Below are 14899 nucleotides of genomic sequence, written 5' to 3' on the forward strand. Positions count from 1 at the left end.
GCCAAGCTGCTTTTCTAAACCTTTCAGCTCCAGACATCTTATCTTCACAGAGACTGATGGCCTCTTTGCTTATCATATCTGCAAGGCAATGAAGCACCTAATGCAATAGAGTGCTTTTCTCCTCCAAGCAATCCGGATCATGCTCCTAATACAACAGTAGTATTAAAGTGCTCCTTTATATTTGTCATCTTAAAAACCTTTCCTCCGACTGCCAAAGGGAGGGGGGGGGGGAAAGGGATTTTCTGAATATTCTTTCTTTCTCCATATAGGAAAAAAGTTCTTTCTCCATATAGGAAAAAAAGCGTGTGGCGCAGAGGGGAAATGCTTGACTAACAAGCAGAAGGTTGCCAGTTTGCATCCCTGCTGGTATGTTTCCCAGACTATGGGAAACACCTAGATCAGGCAGCAGCGATATAGGAAGATGCTGAAAGGCATCATTTCATACTGTGCAGGAGAAGGCAATGGTAAACCCCTCCTGTATTCTACCAAAGACAACCACAGGGCTCTGTGGGTGCCAGGAGTCGAAATCGACGTGATGGCACACTTTACCTTTACCTTCGTAACCATGAGGCACCAGAATATAGACCCCCAAGACAGTCCTTGTAAATACAGCAAACCACTACCTTGAACCCTTTGGAGGTAGTTTGCTTTCAGGATCTCCTCCCAACACATCACACAAGCAGGGCTGCCAATGCCAAATCAAGGAGAGGGGAGACATAAAACTTTAGATTTGGACTTCCATTCCCAGGCACAGAGACTCACATTTTTCTTCCTCAGCCTCTTGAGGTAGGACTTTAAAATCCAGGAACCATGTTTCCAGCCAGGCAAGGACAAAGGAGACAATGGGCAGAAGGTAGCCAAAAGCCCCTTTGTTCAAGAGCTGTTAGAGGGGGAAGAAGAAGGAGAAAAGGTGCTTCAAAGCAAATATTGGAGATGACGTCATATGGAGTAGCTGCCCTCACTACATAGTTGTAACCATCCTTTTGTACACGTGTACACATGTGTACACCCCCCCCAATCAATTTATAGTTCTCAGCTCTTAGCTTTTAAAATAACCTTTAATTTGAATTTTTAAAAAAACCTGTCATTTTCAATGTGGTTTTAGTTTCATCTTTTAACTTGTTTAACTTAAATTTGTTTCGCTATTAGTCTTATTTTATATTGTATTTTTTATTATGTTGCGAGCCGCCCAGAGCAGTAGTGTTCTGGAGGATCAGGGCATAAATACCTTAAAAACAAAACAAAACACAGCAACAGTGGAGTTTTAATGTTGCAGTTTTAAAAACTTGAGTTTTTCTTTTTACAGACTGCAACTTGCCTCACGTTTGTGAGAGTCAACTCCCCACATGACAGGAGAGTGGACATCTGTTATAAGCAACTTACATCTGAGAGGATAACTTTCACTATCAGGAAGGCAGTGCTAACCAGTGTGCTGACCTGGGGGTGGGGGACAGAAGAGAGAGGAAGGAAATGAAAGAGAAATCCATTTTAAAAGTCAGTCGTTTCTCTAGCAGCTATAACTCAATGCACTACTTTAAGAGCAACAAGCACAAGAAAAGTCTCTTACCGCTATAATCCACCAGTGGCGGAGCCTTAGAATAGCATATCCCAGAAGCAGTAGTGAGAATCGGAAGAAAGCCAAGAGCTTATATAAAAAAAGAAGAAACATACAGGCAGCAATGAAATCCTTGAGAATACAAAAAAGGACATTTCTTTTTATTAATCAGCTTAAATTGGCAAAAGAATATGCAAACCGTTGGGCTTTGCAGGACTCTTCATTGGGTAGAACCTGATGAAGTATTTTGTGAAATGCAGGCTTGCATACTTTGGCAACCACTTGAACAGACCTAATAGGACTCTTATACTGACTTTATGCCTCCCTTCAGCAGTTGTATGCTCATGGTCAATAAATGGTCCCCCTTGGCTCCTCTAGCAAGTTACAGATCATCAGAATACTTACAAATATGTCAAAAAAGGATGACTTAAAACTGTAGTCAATAACTTCTGCTTTCAGATTTTCTTGGATACTTTTGCTGGTCTGCGGATAAGCAAAATTAACAGACATCAGGTGTTTGAGAAGTCAACAAAGGCTATCTTGTGGCTTAATGTGGTGCCTCAAGTAGGAAGCTGCTGAGATCAGGAAAAAGTCTTCTTCACTTCCTGGGCATTCTCCCTTCTGCTCCCCACCATCCCACCAGGATCAATGGCCTGCATCTTCTCTACCCTCTGGCTATTTGACCTCCAGCAAGGGTAAGAGGGAAAGCTCTTAACAGCTCAGAATCCCACTTGGTTGCTGCTAGTGTGTGAAATCACACTTGGGCTTGTATGATGTGGAGGGTAAGAGACAGATAACCAGGTCTGCTGGGATAATAAACCAACATGAGGCAAGCATGAGTAAATGAGGGAGGGTGGGTGAAATGAATGGTATTTTGAGGCACATGAGAGTCAGGAAGTTCGCTAAATGATGCTCTTGGCCCATGTACTACTCCCTCTGCTTGGCTATGGCCCTGCACTGTCTCAGAGAGGGGTGCATGTGTGCACGCACTGCCAGTTTTGTGACAGACAATGCTCAGGTTTGAAGATGGAACCCCATATGTGTTAGAGCTGTGATGTTCCAAAGATACACACTTACAGTCCTGGTATCTAAGACTGGAGTTGTGGTTTGGGTCCTTGGAAGATACAAAGGCCCCCGTTCACTGCCCTCCCTGCTAGCCCTGGCAGGTGGTGGTGGTGGTGGTGGTGGTGGAGGGCTGCCCTCTGAAAAGCATGCAGTGATCCCTGCCACTCCCCAGTTCCAGCACAGGAAGGAAGTCTGGGGCTGTCTGGCCACCATATTGCCAAGGCACAGCTTGCCAGTCCAAAGCTGATTCAGGAAGCCCCCCAGCATTTCCCCCCAGCTCTGAATCCAGAAAAGGTGCTTGGGGTTTTGGCCACAAAGACACTTAGGAGCAGGGCCAACCAAAGAAGCCCCCAGCACCCTTTCCCACCAGGGAGCTGGAAAGGGTGCCGGGGTGTGTGGCTTCTGCTGCTCAACCGCAGTGCTTGGAGCATCTCAGCTAAGCAATGGGCAAGGGCCACACCTCCTTTCTTGCAGAGGTAGAAGGGGAGCTTCCTTAGCCCCAGCTTAGCTAAGGGGACCAGAGTGCCTCAGCTGAAGAGCGGTCAGGATGGCAAACTCTACACTTTCCTTTCCTGTGGAAAAGGGAGACATGGGTTTCCTTGGCTTGGTGGAGGCACCCAGACAAGTGCCAGACACATTGCCAGTTTTTGGCTTGGCAACCAAGGCCAGCCAACAGCTGTGGACCACAGCCATTGACACATCTTTCTCCTATGGCTGTATGACTAGAAGGTTGCTCTGGGGAGTGGGAGGTCTAGTTACTAGCACTGTTCATCTCCTCCTCCTCCACCACCGCCCTTTGATATAACTGCTGTTGGCCAGGCATCCGGGAGAACCAGTGTTGGCGGGAGCCTTGTAGCCTGTCTTGTCCAGCCTTCTACTCAATGCAGGAAATCAAGAACTAGAGCAACCCCAACAGAGAGCTGCCCAGTCTCTGCGTTGAGACCTTTAAGGCCAAGCAGTCTAGGCTTTGACTTAATCCAACATGTCTCTAGAGTGAGACTTTAACCACCATCCCTGGTCAGACACTCTTAACACTTCCCCCCACTGAGCTGCAGGTAAGTCATGGGTGGGTTCCTGTGAAGATGTGCTGGTGGTGTTCTGGTGGCTCCCTTCCCTCTCCCCTGCAAAGAGTGCATTCCTTTCATGTGGGCCCTGGCTCTCCAGCAGGACATGGACCCTTCTTGTGCAGAGCTGGTGGGTTCTCCGTGTATGCTTCCTCCCAAGTAGAACTCTGAACACCAGCTGATGGGAAGGACATGCCTCGCCTGCATCTGGCTGGCCACTCTGGGAAAACAAGATACTAGATGAATCTTTCATATGACCCAACAGGACTCTTCTTATGCAAGTAATCCAAGAAGCCAGTGGGGTATGTCCTCCCTTCCCAATGTGTCCTTGAATGTTTGTTTACAGCTTGTGTGCATTTGTGTATAAAGAGATTTTAACCCCAATCTGCTGGGACCATCAGTTGTGCTTCTGGCTGCCCTAGAGTGGTTTGCACTACAGAGGGTACCATATTTGCATCTGCTGGATTGAGTTGAACCAATGTCACAAGAAGCATTCCAACAGGCCCTGAATATCAACTGGTATTCAGAGTTACATAAGAATGTAAGAATAGCCCCGCTGGATCAGGCCAAAGGCCCATCTAGTCCAGCATCCTCTTACAGACAGTGGCCCATCAGATGCCTCTGAGAAGCCCACAGGCAAGAGCTGAGGGCATGCCCTCTCTCCTGCTGTTGCTCCCCTGCAACTAGTATTGAGAGGTAGTGTGGCTCTAAGGCTGGAGGTGGCCTGCAGTCACCAGACTGGTAGCCATTGATAGACCTATCCTCCATGAATTTATCTAAACCCCTCTTAAAGCCATCCAGGCTGCTGGCAGTCATCACATCCTGTGGCAGAGAATTCCACAAGTTGATTATGCGTTGTGTGAAAAAGTACTTCCTTTTGTCAGTCCTACATTTGTTGGCAATCTATTTCATGGGATGACCCCTGGTTCTAGTGTTATAAGAGGCAGAGAAAAACCTCTATCCACTTTCCCCACACCATGCATGATTTCAAAGACCTCTATCATGTCTCCCCTCACGTCATTTTTTCCTAAACTAAAAGCCCCAGCTGTTGTAGCCTTACCTCGTAAGGAATGTGTTTTAGGCCCCTGATCATCTTGGTTGCCCTTTCCTACACATTCTCTAGTTCTAATGTCCTTTCTGAGGTATGGTTCTACTTGGGAGGAAGCATACATGGAGAACCCACAGGTTCTGTGCAAGAAGGGTTCATGTCCTTCCTCCTGAGCAAGGTGCTGCCTGGTTTGTTTTTGCACTGCTAAGAGGGGTGAGGGGGTCACAGGGGCAGGGACACTATTTGGCAGCACCTCCAAATGACAACATCAGCTTGCTAATGTTCTACCAGATGCCTGAATACTACAGATGATGCGGTATTCAGGGGAAGTTTCTCTCATCAAGCAGAAACAACAGAGCTGTCTTTCTCTCTACAGTTATCAGAACAGAGACAATAGTTTTATTTGCTCATTTAAGATTCAAGCAATCAGCTTCATCTAAATGTGCAGCAGGAATTGGCTAGGCAAGTACTCAAAACCTTAAGAATGTACATGGAGCTGGACTAGTGAGATGCAAACTTCATTCCTCCTCTCCCCACCATTCACTTATATTTCATATTTCAATGGGTTTTAATTGTAAGCCGCTTTGGGAGCCAGTCTTGGCTGAAAAATAGCATATAAATATATCCCACCGTCAGCATGCGTGGCTCAGTCCTTCTGTGCATGGCTCTTGTGTGGGCACTGTAGGCATGGCACATCGTGCCATCATGATTGGTGAGTGTTGGCGGTGTTGCCATGGATGCTGTGGAAGTTACAATCAGTGTTGCTATGCTTTTTGTAGCTTAAAATTATATCACTTTGCTGGTGACTTTGCAGCTGGGAGCAGACAGGATCCGGGCTGCATTATGCTGGTACAGCATCACTCTTTCAGTGGGCAAATTTTCCTAATTCCTCTGCTAACTGAGCAAAGAGGCACCTTATATTCTCTGATATTTAGGAGAGGGAGCACAACTGTACTTATTCAAATCCAACATAGCATCTCTCCAGTTATTGCTGCTGGTGTATATCTTAAGTTTCTCTTTAGATGGTGAGAGCTTATGGGACAGGGAAGCATCTCATTTTTTCTATACTGCTTTGAGAACTTTGTTGAAAAGCAGTATATAAATATTCTTAGAAGTAATAATAGTACTTACGGGAACTGATCGATTGTTATGTTTGAGGTCAGAGAGGAATTCTCCCTCTAAGGTTAGACTGGCACGTGTCCCTGCAGTGTGCAGGATGGGTCATTTGCCTGAGTCACTGCCTCGCCTGACACCAGCCTGTGGCACATACTGGTCTTGGTCTGTGTGGGTTTATCCTCCCTTCCTGCCTGCTGAGCAAAACAGTTCTGAGTCATTGCTGATCTCAGGTTTGTTTTCAGTGTCATCACTGTCTCACCTGTAACTAACTCCTCCTTGACTCTGTTCTGCCTCCAACTGGTTTACATGCTGGAGGCTGAAGTGAGCTGACAGTCACACAAAGAACCCCAAGTCAAATAAGGAGCAATGACTTCCTTGCCTGTTCTAATCATGTAAGACAATGACTGGCAACCAGTGGGCTGCACAATCATCTCTAGTGGCCTTGAACGCCTCTCTGTGGGTGGCTGAAGCGGCCAGATCAGCAGTGGGGCTAGTCTCATAAGGAGAGGAGAGCTGGTCTGGTGGTAGCAAGCATGACTTGTCCCCCTAGCTAAGCAGGGTCCGCCCTGGTTGCATATGAATGGGAGACTAGAAGTGTGAGCACTGTAAGATATTCCCCTCAGGGGATGGAGCCCTTCTGGGAAGAGCAGAAGGTTTCAAGTTCCCTCCTGGCTTCTCCAAGATGCGGCTGAGAGAGATTCCTGCCTGCAACCTTGGAGAAGCCGCTGCCAGTCTGTGAAGACAATACTGAGTTAGAGAGACCAATGGTCTGACTAAGTATATGGCTTCCTATTTTCTATGTGTGGCTCATGCAACTGAGGCCAAGAGAGCAGCTTCCGGACCACTTCTGATGTAAGCAAATCTTTGCAGAGGATGAACCAGCCAGATCAGATATGGGTGCCCTGGTTTTAGTCTGGGCACCTCTGCTCTTGGCGTTGTGCTTCCTGGATACTTTGGGGGCATTTCTGGGCTCTGAACCACACCTAACTCACTGCTATAGCTCTATGAACACTGGAGGCAACCATTGCTAGAATCCTCAGCTGCTTGGGAGAAATGGAAAACCCTACCACTAGTAGCCAGCTCTCCCAAACTCACATTCACATTTAGTTCTATTATCCACAGGAGTGAGATGAAAAGGAGGTCGAAGGTCACAAAGAGGCAGAAGGTCCGCCGCACATCTGAAATGGTCCTCCTCCTCTCTGGAGAGAAATAGTGGTATGGGGAGAAACCCGGGCTATGGGAAAGTGAGGAAGCAATGGCAGGAAGGCTCTGCTCCAAGTCACTGTTCTGCAAGCTCCATGGCTTGCTCATCCTTGGACGGAAGGGTGGAATTTTGGACACTCGTATGTGGAAGTGTCACCCGTGACTTCATCAATGGCTCATCTGCTGGGGAAGAAGAACATGGAGGTGAGATCTTTTGGTTGCTTAATGGCATCTGGAACTCGGGGCAATGGGGAGGCATTCCATTTTATCTCAACAACCCTGTGAGGTCGGTTAGGCTGAAAGGTGGCAACTGACCCAGAGTCAGTCGACTTAGTTTCACGGCTAAGTGGTGGTTTGAACCCCACATCGACTCCCTGGCGCCTGTGTGTTCAGGTGGAAGTTTATGATCCTGAAGTGGTGGGGGAGGGGGAGAGAGTGTGTTTTAGGAGTAGCCCCCTTTTCCAGTTCCAACCCATATGTTTATGGGTCTTCCAGATTTTTCCAGGTCCAGATTGGCATTACCAGAGACCAAACAGAACAAGACCATTTTGCAATGGAATGGGAGAGAAGGCCTGACATGAGTGCCCTTCTCCCATGCTGGATACCAAGAACAAGAGGGCTGAGCAAATCTCTGAGGAAATTGGATGACTTGAGAAGACCCTAGTACTGCAAAGAAGTCTGCTGTGCATATACTTTGAGGCCTTCCCCAGGAAATCAAAGGTAATCACACATAAAGACATTACTCAGCAGAGCAATCTTCTCTCTCAAGCTTAAAACAATTTCCTATTACTGATTAGACTTGAGGACTAGAACCTCATGATTAGATCAGCCTTGAAGAGTGAGTCTCACACCATAATATTTATTTATCTATCTATCAAATTTGTACACCGCCCCAAACTTTTGTCTCTGGGCGGTTTACAAGCTCTACCCTTAGGTGATTCAGTCTATCTAAATCTCCCCAAACAATAAGCTTAGTTGCAAGGCTTCCTTGCTGCCCTTATTTGCTACTCAGTGAAGCTTTCTCACTGTAGAAGGTGCTCAACCCATCTGTCAAAAACACTCAGTCTTCAGGGTATAAAACCGTCCACTTAGAACGAGTACTCTGAACACTACCACAACGGACCAGCTTTTTGTGCAGCTTCACCTACAACCACACTGATTTCCCTCCACATCACTGTTCCTAGGGACTGAGGCTGCCCTGAGTCTCATTACGCAAACAATCCAATCAACTGAAAAGCCCAGATAGAGAGTGCTCTCTGTGGAGGAATCCTAGAGAGTCCCAAGCCTGAGAATCTCTGAGCCGAAACCACTATTTTGGGCACCTCAATCTCTCATAACCAACCTAGCTGCCACATGAATCTTCAGTCTCATCACTCCAGTTCAGGCAAGCTGCAAGACAGGTAGATATAGCCCCATCCCACAAGTGCCTGCTTTAGGACATCTGTACCCCTCTCCCATGCTGGGTTCTTTCCCTCTCTTTCCATTGCTTTTCTATCATTTACTAGTAAAAGCAGAGCCTCTGGAGACTCTCTGATTAGTGTTTCTCTAATGCACTGGTGGTCAGAGGGAAACCAAGTCAACATATCAGTCTTTGACTCCATGGGAAGTGAAACCCATACAGCTAATGTGTGAAACCCATACAGGTACTGTCTTGTGATAAACGGAGCTAACTGGAGATCCATATTTACGAAGAAGTTTCTCTAACTACACAAAGTTGGAGAAACTAAGTTCTCTTTAAAAAACAACAACAATCCATTCTGACCTCCTCTGCTAACAACCTAAATTATAGTGACTAACTCAGAAGAGTTGTCCTCTTGCATTTGTCTTCTCTCAAAACCTAACCTCCCCTTTCTGTTCGAACCACATGCAGTCGCTGCCAATTTAAGTCACCTAGTCTACCGCCAAAGGCAGCTGCACGACATTGATGTGTTTTGCCTATCCTCTCCTTTTCTAACCAGCCAGTTTCTCTGATTTGTGGTTCCCTGTGTCTATCAATTCCCCTTTTGTCTCAGGAACCACCCCCACATAGCGTTGTCACTAGCAGCTAGTGTAACAATGAGGAGATTCTCTAGGAGCCGTGCCTCCCAAATCTCTATCTTTACCCAATTCATTTCAATGGTTATTGCTGAATGCATTACTTTTCTGTGTTTATTCTCATGCAGGTGAATTTAGTCTTTTCAAATTCCCCATGTTAATGATTTGATTTACTAGTGTTACAATTAGACACGTATTCTGTTGATTCCCCAAATGAGACTGCATACTTTGATAAATGTATATATTGCATTAGAAGCTAGCTGTCCCCACATCAGCGCTCAGGTTAGCCCTTGCTGTAAAGTTCCTGCAGTGCACACATCTCGTTCGCTCTGTGTGTCATGACGGGGGGTGGGGGGGAGGGAAAGAGGAGAATCCAGGCAAAAAGTTCTGAAGCAAAACAGAACAGGCTCCTCCCCTACCTGCTACTTTGACTGCCCCCAGCAAGGTGGAAATGCAACCCCTCTGCCACTCCTTTCCTGCCCTCCCGCCCCCACTTAAAAGAAGAGGATGACACTAAAGCCTCCGTCAAGAGCTTGAAGCACCTATATATACAACAGCCAGAAAACTTACCTCTCCAACATGTCCCAATTCCCCTCTGTGCCACAGGCACTTTGGGTTGAAGCCAAAGCAAACATGAACATGCTGGGCGACTCTTCTCCCAGTTTCCGTTACTGGAAGCCCAGATGGGGGTTAAGGGAATTGCACCTCCTCCCTGCACGAGCGGCAACTGTTCTATCAGATGGTGGTTCACAGACTTGGAAGGAATCAAAGGTCATCTAATCCAACTTCCTGCCCAAAGGCAGCAGGGCTGGAAGAAGTGGTGGCAATCGCTGTGCTCCAGCAGCAGGTTTCTAGGCACACAGAGGGCCAAGCCCTCTGCTATTTCCAGCAGCTCTGAGCAAGGCCAGTTGCCTGCCCTTCCAGTGACTCAAGCCACAGAGTTTCTAGGCTACCCAGCACCAAAAAGATCTTTCTTCCTTGCTGCTTCCCCATGGCTAGGCTCCAGTGGCAATTCCAGACCTGTGAAAAGTGAGGTGCCCAAAGAACATTTCACGTTACATATTAAACTGGTGTGTGTGTTGGGGGGGATACTTCTCCAGGACATTTGTATTTTGCCTGCAATAAGCTCTCTTTCTGAATACAGTTGTCCCTTGCCTATCATGGGTTTGCCAATCACAGATTTGAGTATCTGTGATTGGAAAACTGTCACCATCCTCACCAACCACAACCCGAGTATTTGTGGTTTGGCGCCATTTTTTTTAATTTTGAGTGGTTTGCGGGGCCAATTTCCAGGGTCACAGGGTCATTCTGAGAGTCAGGTGGTCATTTCTGGGGGTCAGGGGTGGGTTTTGGGGGGTTCGGGGGAATCCTCTTACTTTTTTGTATTTTGGGCCATTCTCCCTCTTGCAATTCCCCTAACCCCGTTGCCCATTAAAGTCTATGTCTCACCTACAACAAATTCTCCAAATTCGAGGGTTGCCAGGAACGGAAGCCTCACAATTGGCGAGGGACTACTGTATTTCACAGGGAAACACCAATATTTACACATTATTTATATACTGCTTCTCAACAAAAAGCTTACATAGCAAAGGGAATAAGAAAAGGTTCTCTGTCCTAAAGGGGCTTATAAGCGGAGGACACACACAAGGGAGATTCCAGCAATGCCAATGGAGAGATGCTTTCCTGGGCTGAATAGGGATGGTTGCTCTCACACTGTGGAGAGGATTCTAGGCAGGTGTACACCATACTGGAAGTGGTTCCAAGTAACATGTGGAACAGCCCCGTGCAAATGTGACTTTCAAATGGCTCAGCTTCATTTGAAAGGGGAAAATGTCACTTCACACAACCCAGTAAGGATGGAGGCTTTCCTTCCAACAGGAAACGAGAGGCCAAAGTGTTTCATACTGAAGGAGTTCAACCATCTGTGAATCCTGAATAATACATCTCAGTGCCTCTCCCCAGCTCCTTGCTCTGTGCACAAGTCTGAACACCACTTAAAGAGCTGTCACAGGGCTTACTTACTTACTCACTAGCACCCTCTCCACAAGATGCACAAACCACTCAGAACAAAGTCGGGATGCAGATTTGTCTGAACAAACAGCGGCCATACAGAAAGATGAGAGGACACTGAATATTTTCTTTATTTTAATTTCCATCCGGCTTTTCCATATAAAACGTAAGCTCATCACTACGCAATATCAAGCATACAAATACAATAGAACAAGTAGGAGCATAAAATACATCATCGTTTCACTGATCTAATAAGAGGTCTGATGAAAAGAGAACATCGTCAGCTGTTATTTAAATACAGCAAGAGAGGAAGCCTGACATATCTCCCTGTTACTAAAACTGGTAAGGTAAACTATTTTTGTAGCCAAATAAGCCACAAGTGGTTCGTATTTGTTTCAGCACTGGAGAATCAGAGGTAAAGGCAAAGTGTGCCGTCAAGTCTATTTCGACTCCTGGCGCCCACAGAAACTTGTGGTTTTATTTGGTAGAATACAGGAGGGGTTTACCATTGCCTCCTCCCATGCAGTATGAGATGATGCCTTTCAGCATCTTCCTTTATTGCTGCTGCCCGATATAGGTGTTTCAACCAGCGGGGATTCAAACCGGCAACCTTCTGCTTGTTAGTCAGGCATTTTCCTGCCATGTCACTTAAGGTGAGGTGGAGAATAAAAACTGCCTGTCAAATCAAAACCACCACCTCAACCAAAGAACCAGCACACAAATAGGACAAGTTTCCAAATGCCTGGCGACCGTAAGTGCTTAAAACTGGGATACTGGCACCTGCAATTACCAATCACCCCCCTTTACTGTTGGCTTAATTTTCACTGGGATGATCATGTGTGTTGGGAACGTACCTCTTTAGACGGTAGTTGGGGGCTCACAAAACTCAATGTTTCTCCATATGAACAAGTTCTCTGAACACAGATTGCTAGTATTTCAAGTATTCGACCAGAGGTGTACGAAGGAGGAGTGAGGGAAGAGAGCTGGTCTTATGGTAGCAAGCATGAATTGCCTCCTTTGCTAAGCAGGGTCCACCCTGGTGTGCATTTGAATGGGAGACTACATGTGTGAGCACTGAAAGATATTCCCCATAGGGGATGGGGCCGCTCTTGGAAGAGCATCTGTATGCTTGCATGCAGAAGGTTCCAGGTCCCCTCCCTGACATCTCCAAGAGAGAGACTCCTGCCTGCTACCTTGGAGAAGACGCTGCCAGTCTGTGTATACAATACTGAGCTAGATGTACCAATGGTCTGACTCAGAATATGGCAGCTTCCAATGTTCCTAAGGCTGGCGGCAGCCCTAGGACAGGATGTGAGGGTGGGCTCCGTCCTGTCACCTCACCACTGGGCATGCTGCCCTGCAATGGCCACGCCCCTTCTGCCTGCATCAGCACACCCATGCAGGGGGTGTTGCTGGCATCAGGCATGGGTGTTGGTCTGTCCAGCTAGCAAGCATGTCCTTCGCCAGCCCATTTGGGTGTGGGTGGGTGTTTCTTCTCAGTGCTGGGAACAGTGTTCCCTCTAACAGGAATTCCCAGATGTTGCTGAGTGCAACTCCCAGAATCCCCAGCCAAAGGCCATTGCAGCTGGGAATTGTAGAGAAAAACATCTGGGAATCCCTGTTAGAGGGAATGCTGGCTGGGAGGCCCCCTTAAGAGAGATGGGGCCCCCTTCTTAAGAGCTCTGGGAGGAAAGGCCTGGGAAGGGCTACACTTCCCAGCACTCTGTGCACACCTTCCAAGATGGTGCAGGGGCTCAAGAGGGCTTCATTTCCCTTAAAGGAGCCCCCCAACATTGGGCAAAATGCAGCACTGCACAGTGCGAATGGTCGCTCCCACAGCACCTGGGGGACTGTGCAGAGTGTTGAGCTTTGGTTGAAGCTTCATGCAGCCCAACAAACAATGGCAGGGCTGTTGGCAGCTGCCACTGGTCCCCAAATCTTACCATGAAGAACAGTGATTTACTGTGTGGCCACTGCTGAAGAACTTCGCACCTGGGAGTTCTAACTTTTTGTAGGCACTGGTCACAAAGTGAAGTGAATTTTCCCATACCTCTTGTTCCCCATAGTTGCAGAAGTGCAATAAATTGTGGCTCACTGTGTGGCTGGTGCCTAGAGATGACTTACATAGTCATTTGTTTTCATACACAATGACCAGAAAACGACTCAAATAATTTCAGCCAGGGCACATTGCTGTAAAACACTGGCATTCCTCAGAGTAACTACCCTTAGACATCTTCCCATGCTTGATTGTAGAGATGTCCCTACATGTTCCCCTGGATATGTTTCAGAATCGACATGAAACAAATGTACCAAATTGCATACTAGAGAGCACTTCTAAGCATGCACTGCAAATTCTGGGAAGGAAGCACGCACATCAGAGCTGGCGAAAAGCATTTCCCTGTTAAGTGCTGCCAACACCACACATAACCAGGTAGACAAGAACAGAGATTGGGAACTGTTCGGTGCAAACAGACCCTTGCCCAAAGAGAGAGAGAGAGAGAAGCTTTCATCTGGTGGCATGAAAAAAACGAGTGCATCTTTGTTAACTAGAATATTCTTTCTCTCTCATGTCAATGCACACTCAGAAGGAAGTGGGAGTAGAAGAGGCCCAGACATATTAAGGGTAGATTCATATGTGACATAACTGCCAGATCCCCTCCACACCAATGGCCAGAGTTTGAACATTCTTGTATTCACACAGAGAAAGGTGTGTGTTAACAAGAACCTCTCACAAGCAAATCTAATGCTACTGCCACAATGGTTGTAGCTCAGGCCTTGACACTTTTTCTTTATATCTAAGAGCCAGTCCTAACATTTGGGACTGGAGCCAGGCAAATGGACACTTGACAAAATTACTGGACTTTGGAATGGACACTGTGGGAGGGGGATGGTAAATGGGCTTCTCTTTACCCACTTTAGAAGTACTTAGAACAGAAGCTCCCTGACACCAGGGATTTGTCCTGTTCTGGCTGTAGCATCAGAAGCACAGGAATCGAAAATGTGGCGTATAGGGGTGTGTGTGTGTGTGTGTGTGTGTGTGTGTGTGTGTGTGTGTGTTTCACAGGACACCCTCTCCCTGCCACACAAATCTGAGCAAGCACAAGACCAAAGATGTCCTAATGTAGGGCATGTGCTGTTGCCACTGCATGTGTGAACTATACAATGTAAAGTTTCTGGCTAATGTAGTTTTAGCAGGAAAATGTTTCACCTCAGTTTAAAGTTAAGAATGTTGAAAAAGGGTGCCGATACAATAAAATGTGTGGCTGTTAACAAAACCGTCTTTCCCTGCCACATCCCCCACAACACTTATCCTCTATCTGAAGCTCCAGAAGTGTAACCTCTTTACACTCGGACTCCCAAAGCCATTTTTCATCTTTCTTTCCTCTCCCACTTCCTCACCAGACGTACTGAAGTTCCAAACCAGAGCGTAATGACTGGACCACCTTTAATGAATCTCGGAAATTTTAAGGCACACCAGAGTGGAATATTTTACAGGGATGGCTCATTGCCATGAGTCATGGCAGCTGGCTCAAATGTACTACTCCTATTATGGAGCAAATGTAAGAACTCAACCTAGCTCCAAATTCAGCAAGGAACTGATAAGGCAGAAAGACTAGAAATCTGACTTACCTATAGCCCTTTTCAGGCATCACAGGAGCATCCCCAAGAGTGTGCTTGGAAGTGCCGCTCCTGCCATGATGCAATCAAAGCCCTGCCCATCCATTTACAGCATTTGTCTGAAGAGACATTGTATTTACGGAGAGATCTGCCCCCATAATTAGAACATGGGGCACCACAGCATTC

The 14899-nt window shown here is 46.8% G+C and overlaps 1 protein-coding gene across 2 annotated transcripts in view; it reads right to left on the reverse strand.

Moving 5' to 3' along the window:
- Positions 1–14899, reverse strand: part of STARD3 (StAR related lipid transfer domain containing 3) — a 46786-nt gene that overhangs the window by 22506 nt on the left and 9381 nt on the right. Inside the window, exons 2-6 of one of the 2 annotated variants that reach the window (XM_053263426.1) lie at positions 6944–7234; positions 1961–2038; positions 1568–1645; positions 1384–1437; positions 763–880 (exon numbers count right to left, since the gene is read on the reverse strand). In XM_053263426.1, coding sequence (XP_053119401.1) covers positions 763–880; positions 1384–1437; positions 1568–1645; positions 1961–2038; positions 6944–7159 — 544 coding nt within the window. In that variant the 5' untranslated portion in view covers positions 7160–7234. The remainder of the gene's footprint in view (positions 1–762; positions 881–1383; positions 1438–1567; positions 1646–1960; positions 2039–6943; positions 7235–14899) is intronic. The other variant, XM_053263425.1, reaches the window with a different exon arrangement.

The sequence above is a fragment of the Hemicordylus capensis genome, chromosome 6, assembly GCF_027244095.1.
Source record: "Hemicordylus capensis ecotype Gifberg chromosome 6, rHemCap1.1.pri, whole genome shotgun sequence".
NCBI classification, from domain to species: domain Eukaryota; kingdom Metazoa; phylum Chordata; class Lepidosauria; order Squamata; family Cordylidae; genus Hemicordylus; species Hemicordylus capensis.